This window comes from Aedes albopictus, chromosome 1 (genome assembly GCF_035046485.1).
Source record: "Aedes albopictus strain Foshan chromosome 1, AalbF5, whole genome shotgun sequence".
Taxonomy (NCBI): domain Eukaryota; kingdom Metazoa; phylum Arthropoda; class Insecta; order Diptera; family Culicidae; genus Aedes; species Aedes albopictus.
Window position 1 is genome coordinate 159,393,058 of NC_085136.1, and position 17,668 is coordinate 159,410,725.

General features: G+C 40.4%; 3 protein-coding genes across 4 annotated transcripts in view; 1 reads left to right on the forward strand and 2 right to left on the reverse strand.

The window, feature by feature from the left end:
• The window catches only part of LOC109431372 (E3 ubiquitin-protein ligase highwire), a 146,459-nt gene that overhangs the window by 31,869 nt on the left and 96,922 nt on the right, over positions 1–17,668 (forward strand). The window contains exons 21-23 of the mRNA XM_062845647.1: positions 882–2,389; positions 2,942–3,192; positions 3,255–3,387. Of these exons, the coding sequence (XP_062701631.1) occupies positions 882–2,389; positions 2,942–3,192; positions 3,255–3,387 (1,892 nt within the window). The remainder of the gene's footprint in view (positions 1–881; positions 2,390–2,941; positions 3,193–3,254; positions 3,388–17,668) is intronic.
• On the reverse strand, positions 4,690–11,910 carry LOC109427741 (uncharacterized). 2 transcript variants are annotated; one of them, XM_062845651.1, is made up of 5 exons: positions 11,726–11,910; positions 5,931–6,140; positions 5,543–5,870; positions 5,353–5,484; positions 4,690–5,295 (listed from the first exon to the last, which is right to left on the reverse strand). In XM_062845651.1, the coding sequence occupies exons 1-5, from the start codon at positions 11,765–11,767 to the stop codon at positions 4,793–4,795; spliced, it is 1,215 nt and encodes a 404-aa protein (XP_062701635.1). In that variant the 5' UTR covers positions 11,768–11,910; the 3' UTR covers positions 4,690–4,792. The 2 variants fall into 2 exon arrangements, with proteins under 2 accessions (XP_062701635.1, XP_019558880.3); XM_019703335.3 differs by lacking the exon at positions 11,726–11,910 and adding an exon at positions 11,185–11,616.
• The window catches only part of LOC115260725 (uncharacterized), a 45,867-nt gene continuing 40,533 nt past the window's right edge, over positions 12,335–17,668 (reverse strand). Inside the window, exon 8 of the mRNA XM_062845649.1 lies at positions 12,335–13,011. Coding sequence (XP_062701633.1) covers positions 12,596–13,011 — 416 coding nt within the window. The 3' untranslated portion in view covers positions 12,335–12,595. The remainder of the gene's footprint in view (positions 13,012–17,668) is intronic.

The window sequence follows — 17,668 nt, forward strand, 5'->3', positions numbered from 1 at the left end:
ATCTGCAAGTTCGGACGTTATGCCCCGGAAAAATGCGCCATAAAGTCCTGGGACTTTATGGCCTCGGACGTTATGATACTGCGCCCGGAAATTCAGCTGCAGTTCGGAACCTGAAGTGAAGGATTGCAAATGTCCGTCGACGCAGGCTGAACCGGTAATGCTCGCGATAGGAAATCGAACTCCGGCATAACTTTCCTGTTGAGCGGAAGATCAATTTTGAACTGACCAAGAAAGATGGACATTGCATTGGGTTTGACCAATGCTGAGTTTGTGGCACTTGCAAATACCTAATAGATCGAACGCCAATGGACTACCCGCTTGGCGCACACCCACAGTTAATCAGCAGAAGTAAATCCATTTTATTTTGTATGGTGAAAAGCATCTAAACTTGAATTACTTGAAATAGAAAGCTTTTACTGAAAAAATATTTGGTAGGCTCAATAGTAGTCACCATTATGCACAACCACTACCAAATATTTTTTCGAATAATGTATTCCACTTCGATAAATTTGCCTTTAGATGCTATTCGCCATACAATATTTTTGCGATTTACTTTTAGCGATTTTTCGCGCATAGGAGTAGTAAAACAGCCAAAGCATTTAATCCATTATAGTAGCTTGTAGATGTAGAAATGAAGAATTCCTAGTAGCTGCAAATCATTGCACTTCTGGGTATGTAAAGAATGACTGCTGAAATGTCTGAATGATGAATAATCCTCATAAAGGAGCATTCTCAACAGAAAATTGTACAGAGAGGGATATTTTCAAATGCATTAGGCAGTTTTGGTACCAACAACATTTAATCATATAGAGTTCAAAATCCACAGCGATCCATCTAGTTCCGGGTTTGCTAACTCACCTCATATTCCGTTTCTCTTTCAGAGCATGGAGTCGAAAAGCCAACTTCAGCACAAGTGGGAAGTAATCGAGTCCGTCGTTGGAGCATACGAGCAGAGCATGGTCAAGAACTTCATGACAGAGATCAAGTTTGATCGCGCAATCAGCATTAAGGAAAACGTACGATATGCTCTACGGCTTTGCTCACAGGGCGCCCGTACTTGCTCCGGTGATGGAGGATTCGCCGCCATCCGTGGTCCGTGTGGAGTTACGTTCAAGTTTTATCCCTGCGATTTGAGTTTTAACGGAACGACTCCGGCCAGAGGCCAGATTCCCTGCATACTGTATTATAGCATTCCATCGATCAACGACAGTTACGCCGGGAAGTATAGCAAAGAATCGCACGCCCGGGATATTGCGCTTCAAATTTCGACGGACGTCACCTCCAGGTGCAAAGATCTACTCATACATGCCAGAAATGCTATAGCATTTTCATCGACATCCAGTGACAAAAGTTCAAATTCGTCCCATAATACTCATACGGTGGACTCGGAGCATAATATTACTCCGATTGAGGAGCATCTGGATATTGCTTGGATTAACAATTCCGACATCGCGAATGTTAACAATGTAACAAGTAGCAACTTTGACCATAACAACTCTTCAACTGCAAAAGATATAACGAAACGTATAGAAAACTTTTCGAAAGGCATTATAGAAACGTTGAAGTTCGATAAGAAGTCAAGAAACTCGATCGACTTCGACATCGAAATCGAGATTGGGGCCGAAGAGATTACGCCGAATGATTACATCGACGATCGAAACAACAAACTGGATTCCATATCCAATGGGAACACTTCCGGTTTAGGTATGCACAGTAAGGCTGACAATTTCTCAATTCTCAACGATGCCGGAAGTGACGCAGAAGAGTTCAACCACCAGCTGAATCAAGAGCGTATCATTCAACTGTTTTCTGCTGAGGATTCCTGTTTGTTCACCATGTTGCTACCGTTAACGTTCGCCCACATTGGACCACTTGTGTGCAGCAATCTGAAAAGTTCGGTTGAAGTGTTGAATCTGATCCGTGCCATTTTGCCCCATGTATCAGCGCTGAACCAGATCAACAACTTCAAACTGTACGACCTTGGTAAACCGGACATGGGTGAAGCGATTCGCAAAAGTATGAGCGTAGATCAGAATGATCTTTGCACTACTAGCCACTACTACTGCATCGTGGAAAGCGATCATCCCTATAAATCCAGCACCGTGGCTAACTATCGTGTCGAATTTCCACAAAACGTTCGTTGGATGACGATCGAGTTCGATCCGCAGTGTGGCACGGCCCAACCGGAGGATTATGTTTACGTGAAAGTACCGCAGGATCCGGATCGTGGGGGAAGTGATTCGGTGCCATTTATAAACGATAATTATGCCTCGACGATTAGCTCTCGCAAGAGTAAGGAGGTTAAGCTGGAAGGCAGCGTTAAAATGGGAGGTACGACGAAGGCGAGTCATGCGGAAATCGAGTGGATCAATGTTAAGAAGTTCAATACGTAAGTAGAGATGCTTTTGTCGGTCAACTAGAAAGGCTAGGAAGATGGTTGTGCTATTTTTTTTTCGATTGCTGGTTCCCCGAATGTTGTTTCCCCGATCGCCGGTTCCCCGAATGTCGTTTCCCCGAATAGCACTTTTCCCTGAATCACACTCTTCTTTATTTTATAGGCGGTTCTCTCAAGTTCTATCGCTCCGCAGATCCGCTGAAACACTGCTGAATGAAAAATGGTTATAGGTATTGTATTACTCCTTCTTTCCAAAGCTGCTCGTTCTTTCTAGAATCAAATTGACCTAAACGAATAGTCGGCTAACTTTTTGAACGAGATAGTCCCCAGGATCACTAGCATTTTGTGACAAGTGATCATTTCGAACAAAAAGAATGTAATATATAATGTTTTCGGGGGAAAACGAGTAATTCGGAGATCTGACTTTCGGGGAAACGGGCTATTTGGGGAACTAGTGCTCGGAGGGACATTCAGGGAATCTACATTCGGGGAAAAGTTGCACATTCTGTCAGCATAATTAATACCGTAACTAATAGAACTTTGTAGTTCCCAGAATTGGTCCAACAACGCTATCGTGCTACCAGGAAATAAGCTGGAAATATCGCTGGAGACTGCATCCGCTTACGTGCGAGAGCAAAAAGGCAACAAATATGGCTTCAAATGTTTGGTCATCGGTTATGACAACAAAAACCAAATGAAGTACCCTAGCACATCGCTGATACACCTGGAGTATGAGTTGTCCTATCTCGGTGGGCTGTGCAGTGCTAATCTACTGAAGAAAGACCTGGTATTTTCCGGTGAGTTAACAGCACATGGAAGCTTCCAAGAACACGTTAACATTCCAAATTTCAAATTTCAGATGATCTAACAGAAAATATGGCAAACATTGAAGATACTCTCAAGAAGCACACATCACTGCTGTCGAAGGGATTGATGGTAGCCGATTCCGTCCTGACCATCAATAACGCCTTGGAATCCAACTTGCCGATCACGTGAGTACAACCATTTCAAAAGCTTTTGGTGGGTAATGCAGGGTATTAGTGCCAATTTTGATGACATTCACTGACAATCGAGAGATTCACAGATTCACATTTTCTATATAAACATATTGTGAGAGGCGATGCAAATGTGCTGGTACCTGAAGTTTTGCACAGGAAGCTATAAAAACAATCATTGCCTATTATGACAGGGTAATGCTTGTTGTACCTTGTTACGTTTATTTTGTATGGTACCTTATACTGTGGTTTGTACCCCTAAACTTTCATGTGCATTTGTAGCGCTTCAGTCGTTTCGGGCAGCGATCCAGTACAAAACACGCAAGCCGTCCCCTAAAAGCAGGGTATGTGTGCCATCAGTAATCTCACGCTCCCATATTCATCCTATTCGAAAACAAGCAATTACGGCACCGATTGACTCCGTTTTTTTTGTATTCATGGGTGCTCACTTCTAACAAAAAATACAAAAATAAGAAACAAAACAAACAGCACTTCAATCTTTTGTTTTTCGTAGGATGAAAATGGGAGCCACATGCTTAATAAGGGAACCAATACCATATAATAAAAGAACCTGCGTGCTTATTCATAAAGTAAAAAGTTTCAATAATATTTTTAGTTTGCAGTTTTAGCCAAAACACGATATTTGGAACACAAAATACTGTGCATTGGTACTCTGCATCCACATTCTTTCAATATTGTTAATTGGTAATGTGTGTAAATATATGCCAAATTGATAAAGCCTAACTTAAGATGGCTTTATAAGCTTACTCAGTAAAGAAAATAATACACTTAGTAAAATATGTTATTTGTGTCAAATACACGGTACTGGATGCACACGGTACTAGGAGGCACACGGTGTTAGGGCATGGCACGGTATTTAGATAACTGGGCACAATTTTTATTATGTGTTGCATGTATGTGTGTTCTGCATTTGTAATGTTCCATTTTTCTTTTCGTATCCCATTAGCTCCCAAATGTGTGGTTCGATGCGGAAAATAATTACCATTTGTAGGGTTCTGTTAACAGTGTCCGCCCAACGTGGAGCACGATACATTTGTAGTGTTCGGCATAACTTTATTTTGTTACAACCTATTCATCTTAGTCCCGCTAAGGCTACGTAAGATTTCGTAAAGGAGAAGAATTTACCTTGCGCGCTACTGTCTCGTCTACATGAGCGTTTGCCCTACTTTTTGAGAACCGAATAGCGCTGGTTATGAGCGCTGAAATAAGCTATGTATTTGTGAAAACAAGTATATGTGATATGTCCAACTGTTCTAGCTTGATGTAAAAACAAGTTCATCCTAATTAATTTACTAACATTTATTTGTCATAACTGTAATGATTTATGTACACATGTTCTCTACAATATCATCAGCCTCTTCTTGCACCTTACTACATATATTTAGAGATCCGTTTTCAACAGACCGTGATTCTCTATCTGCATTACTATTTGAGTTTCCCGGTAGGTTCTTGGCTCAGGCATCACTACCTGTAGTTTTTGTTGTTTCTTTTTCTTCTGTGTAACATAACAATATGATACCAGCAGACAAATGAGAACCAAAACAATGGAGCCGGCTACAGCGCCAATTATCAGATAAAACCAAAACCGGTCTTCGGCACATCGAAATCGTTTGATATCTTGGAACGATTTGAAATCGCTTCCTTCGTTCGACGAACCGAAATATATTTCTTCCGGGTAATTCTTTAGGAAACTAGTTTCTTTCAGGGAAACCACCTGGTCACAGTTGATGCTCTGCTCGACGTAAATGGCTCTAAAGTTCACATCAAAATCGTCAGAGAAAATCAGCATTTTCGCTCCATTTATGTGCCCTATTCTATTGTTGTGAAATTGTAACGTGGGTCGTTCGGAATTGCGGTTGTAGTAGGAACTATCGAGCCTTATGCCTACAACAAAGTTGAATGAAACCTATTGAAAACTATGTATATTTCAAAATACCTCACCTTGCAGAACTGTGTCGTCGATTTTTGCGAAATAGTTCCCAACAACTGAAACGGTTTTCTTAATCTGCAATACAAAAGACTCCCCAGCAGCATCGTTGAATTCGTTATTTCGAATGGCTAGATTGGTGACGTCTAAAAAAGGTCATGCAAATTAATAACGATCGAATTCTTAGCTCACGAAAAGACATACTTTTGAAAACGAATGCACTGGGCAGTAGTGCATTGAATGAACAGTTGGTAATGAGAAATCGGTCCAAAACTTCCACCTCGTAGAAGCTTTGGGACGGTATCGGGGCTAGGAATTTACTCCCGTTGAGTGTGAGTTGATCGACATCGAACCTTTTGAAGGCATGACGTTCTATTCTGTTGACGAGACTCTCAGCAATACTTAGACCGTGCAGCTGCTCGTGAACGCTCGCTATACTGAATGGTTTAAAAACTCCTATACGACAACGAGTGAAAGCGATCTCAGCAATGGGTCCTTTCACCAGGTGCGATGGCACTTCTTCGATTACGTCCTGAACGTATAAGAATGTTATTTTTATGATACGGCTTTGCACGCCCATCTGAATACCTACATTAATAAGGTCGATTTTCAATCGAGCCGACGGTGCGTTACGGGTGAAATCAAAAGCACTTGATTCCAGTATGAGATCCTCTACGTTGATGATGGTCAATTTGGTCAGCTGAAACAACTGTGAGAACGTTCCCCGGCGAACTCTGAGCGATTTACAGTTTGCTATCTCGATCTCCGTTGTGCTTCCTTCGAATTGGGGCGTCACAAATTCCTGGTGAGAGTCGATCCGAATGAAAATTTACATTAGTCTGACAATATATTTTGATGTCCACATCAGCAGCCGGTTTTGATAAATTTCTGTTGATTTGTTTTATTCTTCAACCACAGGTAGCTGCACTAACACTTTGTGCAGCGCCTGAATGTATTCTATTCCAATTCTACTATATCTAACTGGTTGCCTTTGCGTTGCTGTCACTTTTCTACCCTGTCCATTATGAGTTTCCGTTAGCCGATAGCTAAGTCTCCGAGACCGTTAGAGCATATGCTCAGAAGAGGGTCAGGTGTCAGCCGCTCTCGGGGGAAGCCGCTCTCGGACGAAAAATTGCAAGTGCCGGGGCTGGGATCGAACCCATGACCATCAACTTATGAAGTGACCACTACGCCCCGAGCCCCGGCATGTTTAGAAACATTAGAAAACAATTCGGTAGCGGTGACAGCACATTCCTACCGCTCGTAACTCCGGTGCGGAATCCCCGGCTGTTCGGGATTCTTTAATCTCTAGCACTGCCAAGTTTGCGGTTGCCCGCTCGAACACAAGATGTCCTCAGTCCTCACGTTCACTGGCTAAATTCATCCACCAGATTGTGTAAATCTTTAAGCAATCCCAGAAGTAGTTCCTAAAAAAAATCTGGAAATGAGTTCTTGGAAATACTGAAAGAGGTTCTCGTCAGGATTTTTTTAGGGTCCCTGGAAAGATCCCAGAGAGAATCCCTGAAGGATTTTCAGAAGGAATCTCGCATGGAATTCCTGGAAGGAATCCCTGACGGAATTTTGTTACGTTTGTAAATTGTTATGAATATTTTGTCAGCTGTGGTTTACAGGTTTGTGCATTTGTAGCGCTCCAGTCATTTCGGGCAGCGAACCAGTACAAAACGCGCCAGCCGTCACCTAACACGGACATCAAACAACATACGATTTTGTGTAGTTGTCCGAATCAGGATGCCCCCTTAGGATTTAAAACTCCTAGACTAAGCTCAACCCAAGTAATCAAAAGTTCCGCTTCCCATGACAAAATGCACTTTTAAGTTCCGCGAAGTTCAGATAAAGTTCCAAATGGAACTTTCTGGCTGCTTAAGAGGCTAACAATGAGCCTTCCTGGAACTTCGGTCACAAGTTCCGGCAAGGCTCATTGTTAGCCTTTTAAGCAGCCAGAAAGTTCCATTCGGAACTTTATCTGAACTTCTCGGAACTTTAAAGCTGCTTAAGATGCTTCTCGGAACTTTGTCGGAACTTTCAAGTTCATAGAAGTTCAGTTCAGTAGCATTGTGTTTCAATGAAGATCAAATTCATTTCTTTTACAACTGTTTAAGCATACACATATAAAAGACAAATATGAATTTATCAAATTAAAGAATACTAGGATTGAGCAAAAAAAATAAATTGCCGCCCATCGGATTCGAACCGATAGTCGCTGCGTGAGAACCCTAAGCTCTACCACAGTACTATAGTTGAGATTGAGTGAACAGCAGGTAAAGTCAGACTTGAACCGATTTTCTGTCGACAGCTAGTTTTGCACATTTGTACAGTAGTAAAGTTTGCTTAACTTTGTCAAGTGTCATTAATGTCAGGTTCTAATGTAATATTTGTTACAATAATGGAAGGTGTTTCTGAAGGAATCTCGCTGAGTAGGTGGTGTGTTTAGAAAAATCATTAGTAATAGAACTACCAAGAGAGAAATACCACATTGGCGACGAGAAACAAGAACCCAGCGTAGAAATTCGAAGCTGATTGAAGTTTGAATCGGAATATGAACTCGTGGTAAAGTGGTAAATATATACTGTCTGATCCCGGCGGATAGTATCTGACCGGGTCAGACAAATGAGGGAAAAGATGTCTTGCCGGCGGATGAAAATCTGACCGGTGCAGGCGACAAGGAAATGCCCACCTCAAAAGGGAGCTGCCGTAGCGATAGATACCATCTGTCGGGTCCAGCGAAATAATGCTTACCCAAGAAGGAAGCAAAAGTTCGCCTCATGAAGGGAACTTGCCTCAGCGGTGGATACGATCTACCGGGTGAGGCTGTTAGAAAAGAGACGAGTCAGACAAAAAAGAATAAGAGATATGATGTGTTGGGTCCGGCGGAAGTTGGTAAAGAGATGCTCGCCTTTCGAAGGGAGCGAAAGAATGCTTACCTGAGTAGGAAGCAACCGAAGCGACAGTTTCGAAATGTCGGGTCCGGTGGTTGAAAAAAAAAAGCTCGCCTTTCGAAGGGAGCTGCTGAAGCGACGGATTCGATCCGTTGGGTTCAGCAAGAGACTGCCGTAGAAGCCGAAATGAATGATGATCGAACTAACACTTTGAGAGAAACTACGGCACCGACTGTAGGCACCGATTAACGATTCGGGTGGTATTAATTTCGTTGCTTCTATCACTAACGGAGTCGACGGGTTGTCTATGTCCTCCGGTAGAGGTAGAGGCGGTCGTAGAAGCAGGAAGGTAACAACGGTTGTGACAAAAGCAACAGCAAATGCAAAAGGCGCTGCGGCAATACCAAGCGTGGCGAATGGTCACCCAGTTCGCGACCTTATTCCAAGTTCAAATGGAAGTATGTAAATACCATGTACTCAAGTGCTGGTAGCATCACCATGAAAGATCCATTCATCTCGTCCGATTAACCGCCGTTAGTGCCATATGATACCAATCACTTCTTGATAAACGCTACGCCCTAACTCCTTCAGAGGATGAAAAGAAATTCCTTACCAAGGCGTTCTGTAGTGTGTAGCTGGAGGCCTGCGGAAGCTAGAGACACTACAACGCCGTCGAATCGCTAACAGATGTGATCTGCTTAGCCCGGCGGAAAAAGAGATAAGAAGCTCGTCTGAGAAGGGAGCTTAAGAAGCTCGTCCGAGAAACGAGCTGCTGCATTTCTTTCTCAGTGTTTAACATGCAACAACTACTAGAGGAAATCAGTCGCAAAATAAACATCTTTCGTTGAAGAAAAGGAGATGTGGTAGTTTAGCAGACCGCTGAGTAGGCGGTGTGTTTAGAAAGATCATTAGTAATAGAACTGTCAAGAGAGAAATACCACAGAATTCATGAAGCAATCCCTGAAAGAACTCCTACACCTAAGACCTAAAGGAATCTCGGGTGGAATTGCCGGGATTTCCAGGAATACTTTCTGGAAGTCCAGCAAAACTTCTAAAGATATCTACATATTGGGTGAATCTCAAATAGAATTCCTGGTGGAGTTCAGAATCTCAGAAGGGGCCTTTGAGGGAAATTCTGAAGGAACCCAAAAAGAAATTAGGTTAGAGAGCTCCCTGAAGAATCACAAAAGGAAATCCTAAAGGGATCCTAAATAGAATAAATTTGTGGAAAATCTCAGTAAAAATTTCTGTGGTAATCCTAGAAAGAATGCCTGAAGGAATCTCGGATTTCAATCTAAATAATCTAGGAATTCCTGAAATAATCTTATAATTTATTCTTTATGAATCCCGGTAGAAGTTCCTGGAAAGAGCTCTTGAAGAATTCGCAGTCGTAACCTCTTTAAAAAAAACTCAGAAGAAACTCCTGCGAAAACCATCAAAAGGATCTTCTGAAGGAATTTCAAATAAACCACTGGAAGAATCTTATCAAGCACTCACTGGGAATACCAGAACAAACGCCTGCAAAAGTACTGGAACAAACTTGTGGAAGAACCGCGAGGATTCCTTGGAGATATCCCGGGGGAAATTCCTGTAGATCCCAGAAGGACTTACTGGAAAGCGGAGAGGTGCCATTGTGCCGTCATCAAGTCATAAATCAGCACACTTTCCCACGTTCGCAAACCTTCTCATTTTGAATTAAATCAAACCACCCATGAAAAGCTGGCGCAAACATTTTTAAGTCCGAAAGCTGATGAAATCGTTAACAACATGGTCACGAAACGTCAAAGACTTAAAAAAATTAGCAACCGCGGCTTGCAGTGCCCTATAGCTGACCTGGCGATACTGCGGGGTAGAAACTACGGGTGGTCAATCAGCTATAGAGCCACTTTTCACAACACTGGTTTTGCTTTCAGGAGCTATTCTTACCGTAACGGCCAACTGCATACGCCATGGCGTGAGACCACTGTACCGTGGGGTGCCCTAATTTCGCGCGAGTCCAAATTTCGCTCGCTGATAATATTTAGAGATCATAATCATAGATCTAGTTGTTGAATTGTCCAAATTTCACTTTAGATAGTGAAGCTAAAGTGAAATTTGAACAATTGCACAATTAGTTTCATGATTATGATCTCTAAATATTATCAGTAAGCGAAATTTGGACCCGCGCGAAATTAGGGCACCCCACGGTACTACCCTTTGTTCTGGTGTTAAATCTCTTGCTGTCTTACAATCTTGTATAATGCAGCATTTTCTTCTTTGTCTTATTCTTGGCGTAACGTCCCAACTGAGGCAAAGCCTGCTTCTCAGCTTTGGAGGACTTCCAAAGTTATTAACTTAGAGCTTCTTCTACCAATGGTCGTTTTGCATGTGTCATGTGGCAGGCACAAAGACACTCTATGCCCCAAGGAAGTCAATGAAATTTCCTTTACGAAAAGTTTCTGAATCGCACCCATCATCCAAATTGTGAGTCAACAACATTCATGGACAGTTGAAAATCACATCAACATAAACACAAAATTCATTACATACATCTATTTCACCTAGAAAAACTGAACTTTGACAGTATCCAGTCCATCAACAATACACCGATGATCAAATGTTAGATTTAGTTGCAATTTGGTGAAAGCTTAACTTGCAGTTGTTTAATGCAAATTCTTCTCCTTATTTTTTTGTTTTTCTTTATGTGATTTTCGATCCAAATCTAGTTCATTTATCATGTGTATAATCAACTAAATACACTTTGCATAGGCAAATAGAAATTCGAGTGGATTATTACTAATTATGTCTAACAGTGTTGAAGCAAAGGTAATATTATAGAAACCTAAATGATTCAGTCTATTATTTAGCTTGTACCCAAGCAGATGCACATGTAATTGTCCAGTCCAATCAGATGGCAATACCTGCGCACTACTTTTACTCACATTTATCCGCTCAATTACCAGCACTTACTTCATTGCGATATCCACAGTCACATATTCTTTTGCCAAATCGTGGGGCTGAATCATGCACACAGTGTACCAGGGCCTCCTCTTCGCGATTATCAAATTCCTGGAAGTCGTCTTCAGCATGGCACAAAAACGGGAAAGCCGCGACCACCCACAAGCACAAGTAGTAAAAGTTCCTTTTGTGTCTCATTATGTTACATTTTTGTCACATCTAAAGATTATTAGTTAATCAAGTTTAAAATTCTTCACGAAGCAGGGACAACGCTCGCCATTTTAAATGGTCAATTTTCACCGACGAAAGGGTTTGCAAGTTGATCTGATAACCGTAGAGGGTGTACTGACTTGGCTTCCACCAGCCAGCGATAGTCAGCGACCATTCTTGCTGACTATCGCTGAATCGCGTAGATATGAAATGTGTTCCTCGAGGAAGAGATAACATATCGGCGATAACGCAGAAAATAAACATCTGTTTGGTTTACGTTGTTGCAGCGCGGCTGGTTGTGAATGTGTTTATACAAGTATGAAACCTAAATATACTTACTTACCTGCAATAATCGTTTTCCAATGTGTGACTGGTGGCGATTCATTCCGCTGATGAATGAAACATATCGCGCACTTGTTTTGCTGCTGACTGCGCGGTGTGATATTTTCAATGACAATGATGCAGGGACTTACGATTTGGATGGTACTTTAGCAGACTGTGAGTAGTGAACTAAAAGGGGTCGAGGTCATTTCTTAAATAAACCGTAAGAAGAAACTACAATTGGAATGTTACAGTCAGCACAATAGATCAAAATAATGGTCGCAGTGATGAAAATACCCGATACGGAATAAATAATAAAAATACAGTCAGCATTATGCAGACCTACAAACCGGGTATAAAGGTGAAAGTCCTTCATTTCTGCCAAATATTGAAATTATTAAAAAAAAAATACAGTTAAATTCAATTCGTTCAAGACATCGTAGGAAATACAATGGTATTGTTGCCTTTCTAGTAACTTCGTAGCTCCGGTTTAGTATTATTGCATATAAAAGGTGATAAGCCAATTTGAATTCTATCTGGATGGTCTCCTACAAATACTGCTGTCCTCACTTTGTTACCAAAAACCTGTATTCTTTCATATGTCCTTTACATGGAAATTAAAACAACAATCTCTAGTACAAAGTCTTTTATTAGTAGAATATTCTCTAATACTTACACCACATTCCACTAGATCGATAACTTACTAAACAACTTGACTTGTAATTTTTACTTATCGCCATACTATAAAATACATGTTCTGCACTAAATTAATATCACTTTTCGAGAACTTACTACTTCTGGACACACAATATTAGTGAATTTTTTTGGACGTTTTGTTTCAATAAAAAATAACATCATTCCTAATGGACTCGATTTTCGCTAGCTTATACTGCTACGCATCGGCGTACTCAACGATATCATCTATTTTAACGGTAATATCACTGCCACCCGAGTGCTCTGAGTGGTCGGAATTGGACGTCGACGATCCGGAGTCGGACTCTACCGTAGGCTCACGTCGGAGGGCAGGCTTTGGCGGTGGCACTTTTTTCGCTGGCAGCGTGTATTCCGGGATTTCCCTACTGGTTGTGGGCGATCGGTCCATGTACCGGAGAGGTTCCGCAACGGTTATGGCATTTGGATGGGTGGCACCACCGGGTTTGCTGTAACTGGTGCCAGGGCTGTTGTTGTTGCCACTGTTCGAATTCAGAATATCGGGCAGATTCCGGGATGGTCCCGGTTGCTGGTGCATCATGACATCGCCTATGTTGTTTCCTATGGCGTACGGAGTGATGAGGGTGCGAGTGTTATCTGAAATGAAGGATAATATGATAATGTTAGGAATGTAGTGGTTGGACATTACCCGACACAACGTGAATGAAATCGCGACCTAAATCCAACCCTTTGAACTATGGTTGCTTTCGATACCAGGGTGGCCACAGACTCGGGAAATTCGGGAAATGCGGGAAAAAGTCGGGATTTGAAATCCATCGGGAAATATGCGGGAATAAGTCGGGAATTTTGTTTATGATCGGGAATTTTCAAAATGATGTGTACCGCCTCCAGAATGTAAACTCAAACCTAGATTTAGCACTTTACTTTAAATCCAGATTCTTACATAGTTTCAGAAGTTTCACGCATCTCAATCACAAAAACTCATGATGCAGATGAGCCTTGGACTCAGAATTATTTACAAGTGATTTTTTGTTTGATAGATATTATCTGGGTGACATGTTTTAATTGTCCGGATGCTTGAATCAACGATTAGACCTTGATTTTAGGCAAAACATATTTTAAATCACTATTTTTAAAAATAAAGTTTTGAATGACTAAAAAACCTAATCTACAAAACGTGAAAAAGGTATCGCAAAAACAGTTGTGGTAGCCAAATTTTGATAAATTTTATCAAAATTGCCATAAATACTTTCTCCAACATTCGTTGAGATAATATAATAACAAAATAATACTTCTTCAACATTTTCTTAGAAAATTTTTAGCCAGTTACTTGGTACAAACTTCTTAAATGGAGCAGAATGTGCCTCTGAAGCAGACCTACCGATACATGGTTTATCATAGCTTAATACAATAATGACGTTAACCAGAAATCATCAAAATCATGCACAAAAAAAAACTATTATTTAAACTAGAAGAGTAGAGTTTTTTTCAATGATTTTCTACAGAATATTTCACAAAGCTATTTGTCGAGAAATACAGTGAGTATAATCGAGGAATCACGTAGTTTGCAGAGTTTCGACTGTCTACTATCAGGAGAAATTAAGCAAATTCATTTTAGTTCAAACCCCTGAAATTCTGGTGGTAATCAGAGAATTCTGGGATTTTGTATGTTGACGAACTTTGCAAAGGATTTTCTGATTGAGATCATGGAGAAATTATTGACAAAACTTTAGAGATTCTATCCAGATTTTTTCTGTAGTATGTAGTTCCTTGTAATAGTTAATTTTTTGCCGAAATACCTGGCTGAGCTTTGGGACAAGTTTCAATTATTTTTTTCATTGAAAGTTCAAAATTATTACTTAATTTGCTAGTGAAGGACTTTCTTAAATTATTACTACGCAGGGGTATTTAACGGTATTTCTAGAAATTTCAGAATGAGTTCATAAAAAAGCTCCCTGCAATCACCAAAGTTATCATACTATCAATTTCGTATAGGTAGTGGCATTTTTTTGAATAATTACTAAAATCATTGAAAATTCAGTCGTCGCGGAAGAATTTATGGTGGGTTTTATGTAGAATTATGAATTGATGACGAAATACTGGGTAGAACTCTTAAGTAAAGTGTTTACTGCGTAACGATTTGTAGAATTAGTGGATTTAAATAAATACCTAAAATTCATGAGATTGAAATGGAAGCAAAATTGCAAGTTGATAATCAGAAGACATGATTGTCTAGATATTTTTTATGAAATCTTTAAATGTGTGGCCTGCCTATTGAAGGAGTTCCTGGTGTTACCAATGGGAAAACATGAAAAGCTTCTTGCACGAATTACATATAAAAATTGTAGAAGAGTTTTAAACAATAATTCCTGAAGAAAATCTGAAGAATTGCTTTATGTGCTTCTTGGAGTTCTTCAGGGTTTGCTGACGAAACATTGTCCTGAAATCTTGAATGTCAAAAGAAATATGAAATAATTTTAAGCCCATTGTAGCCTACAAGTTACATCTGATACTTTCTTTTCGCCTTACCATGGGTCAATCCAAATGGTCTAAATGCTACTCAAAACCGATACTAGATCTCATTTTAACCGTTATGTGGCCGGCAAACTTTTTGCTTTTTTCTACACCGTGTATTTTAAATGGGTGCTGGGTACCCGGGTACCCTGCCGGCCACATAAGGGTTAAATCCTAGATTCATTTTCCTATCCTAGATAAATTCGACTAAAATTGGACACATTACTTTTTTTTCAAAATGTATACTCAACGCAACAGTTTCCATAAAAATACGAGTTTACAAGTGAATTCTTTATAAAGGGGATTAGAAATTAAGCCCAGAATATAGAATTTTTCTTGAAATATCTAAAAAGAGCCTTACAAATTTCTTCAGAAATGACAGTTTTTTTTTCAGGTTTTGAGAATTTCTCTATAATTTCAACTAGATATTGTTTATGAAAAGCAATCCCCAAGTATTTTCAAAATTTGAGAAAAATTCCGCTAAGGAATTCATCGCTAGTGCTCTCATAGCAAAACTAATATCTACTTTTTCTTTTTTAAAAAATTCCAATTCCCACTAAACAGGAATTTTCACAGGAATTTATCAGAGTTCTGCTTTTTCACCAGCTAGTCCTTGTTAAAACTCTTTATACATACGAAATATAAATCTATGTGCAATCTAATGGATTTCGGATAATTTTGAATCTGGTGGTATGCAGAGTATGTGAGAAAATATCACATAAATGCCAGTATTTTTGCAATAAACTTCTTCCAGGAAATTTGTTAACAAATTCATACTCCCATAATTCTCCCATAATTCTGGCTATAGAAATTAAAACAGAATTACGTCAATAATGCCGTCCTTCATACCTTCACAATTCCTGGGATAGCGTAGAAAACTCCTTTAAAAAATTCACCAAAGAGTATTTCAGCTAGCCAATTAGATTTTTTTATTGGAACTTCATCAAGGATTTCTTACAGAGTTTACAAAAATCTTTTGGTTTTTCCGACACCAACATTTTCAAGTATAGGTTTACGTTACAAGACATCCAGAATTAGAAGCAAATTTCAAGCATATGTTACATGTAAATTTCTTTCGATGTTAACGTCTCCAAAATATTGTAAATCTGTCACAGCATCACAATGACATTGTAAATATTTCAGTAAGTTTTACAGATCCACTTAGAAGCTTTGATTCTTGGATGTTTAACATGCTCCACAGGTAGGGTATCGCGCCACTTGGGCTGTGGCTTCTATATTCGTCTGTTTTCCACTATAACTCAGTCAATTTTGAACCAAATGACTTGAAATGTTGTACACGGGTAGATACTATACCTATCTCACCACATTCCAAAAGTTGTGTCAATTGGTTCAAATTTGACCGAGTTATAGTGGAAAACAGACGAATATAGAAGCCACCGCCCAAGTGGCGCGATTCCCTATATAATGAAAAGTCTGGAAATTTCAAAATCAATGCGGGAAAAAGTCGGGAAAAATGCGGGAATTTCAAATTTGATTTTGTGTGGCCACCCTGCGATACCTGTGGTTTTATTGAATACAACCATGTACCCATATAGCCACAGCTGTAAAGGTGTGGTTATTCAGCATGACCATGCTGACGGGTTCGATTCCCAGTCGGTCCAGTAAATTTTCGTAATGCAAATTTCTTTGACTTCTTCGGGTATAGGGTATCTTCGTGTCGGCTCACAACATACGCATGCAAAATGGTCATTGGCAGAGGAATCTCTCAGTTAATAACTGTGGAAGTGCTCAAAGAACACTAAGGCTGAGAGGCAGGCTTTGTCCCATAGGGGACGCTACGCCAAGAAGAAAAATATCTATCCATCTTTCTATTTGTTGTGCAATCAGCTTATCAAGCCAACACAAAAAGTTCGTTGAATGCGAAGCTCGTGAATATTGCCTTCTTCAGTGTCCAGCCCACCTCAGCCAGAGAGACCGGTTTATCATTGCTCGGGATTGATCAATGTGAAGGGACCCAAAATACTTTATAAGCATTTTTAAATCCACTCAAAACTGGACGTATTCCATTCAGGAAGTAAGCTGAGTGCTTCATTGGTTTCATTGACCAAACAGTCCTAGTTTCTAGAGCATAGACTGTCGGTAAACATGAAGTAATGCTCAGATAGATGAGGCAGTAACGTATACAGAACAGGGCTTTTGATTTTGAAGCTATGGACTCGGAAACCAGTTGCTCCTGGTGCTCCGAATGCTGCCTTTATTCTCAAGGAGTTATAGGACTTCTGGGATGTTGGATGTTCCAGGGAGTGATAGAAAGTCTCAATCATCCTGGATTTTGGATTTTCTCGTTTAATTCTTCAAAGCAAAGAGAACATCGTTCCCAACCTCAAAGTTAGAGCCCTGGTCGTCCAGAGACAAAGACGAATAGATGTTGTACGATTCAACGACTAAAGCAGCCTTCTTGAAAATCTCGGCGTAGTTTCGTCTTAAACGCCGGTGCAACAATCGCTTTTTATGTCGTTGACTCTGTACCTTGGGAAAACCGTGAGATCATGTGGACAGTTATTGCCACACGCACCGTCCACATGTCTTTGTCACATGTCCTCATGTTGCACAGTAAGGTTTATTGCAGCGGTGCTGAGCGGTGCGGCTCAACTGCTTGCAATTGATGCAATTGATTAATTTCGGTACATTGGTAGCCGAGGTTTGACAATCACCAGCAAGTCTGGCAGTGCTGATCCGAAGAAGATCAGGCAAAACTGATCAGATGGTCTGTAATGCGCCTTCTCTCCCTCCTGCCAGACTGGGTACAGTTATCGGC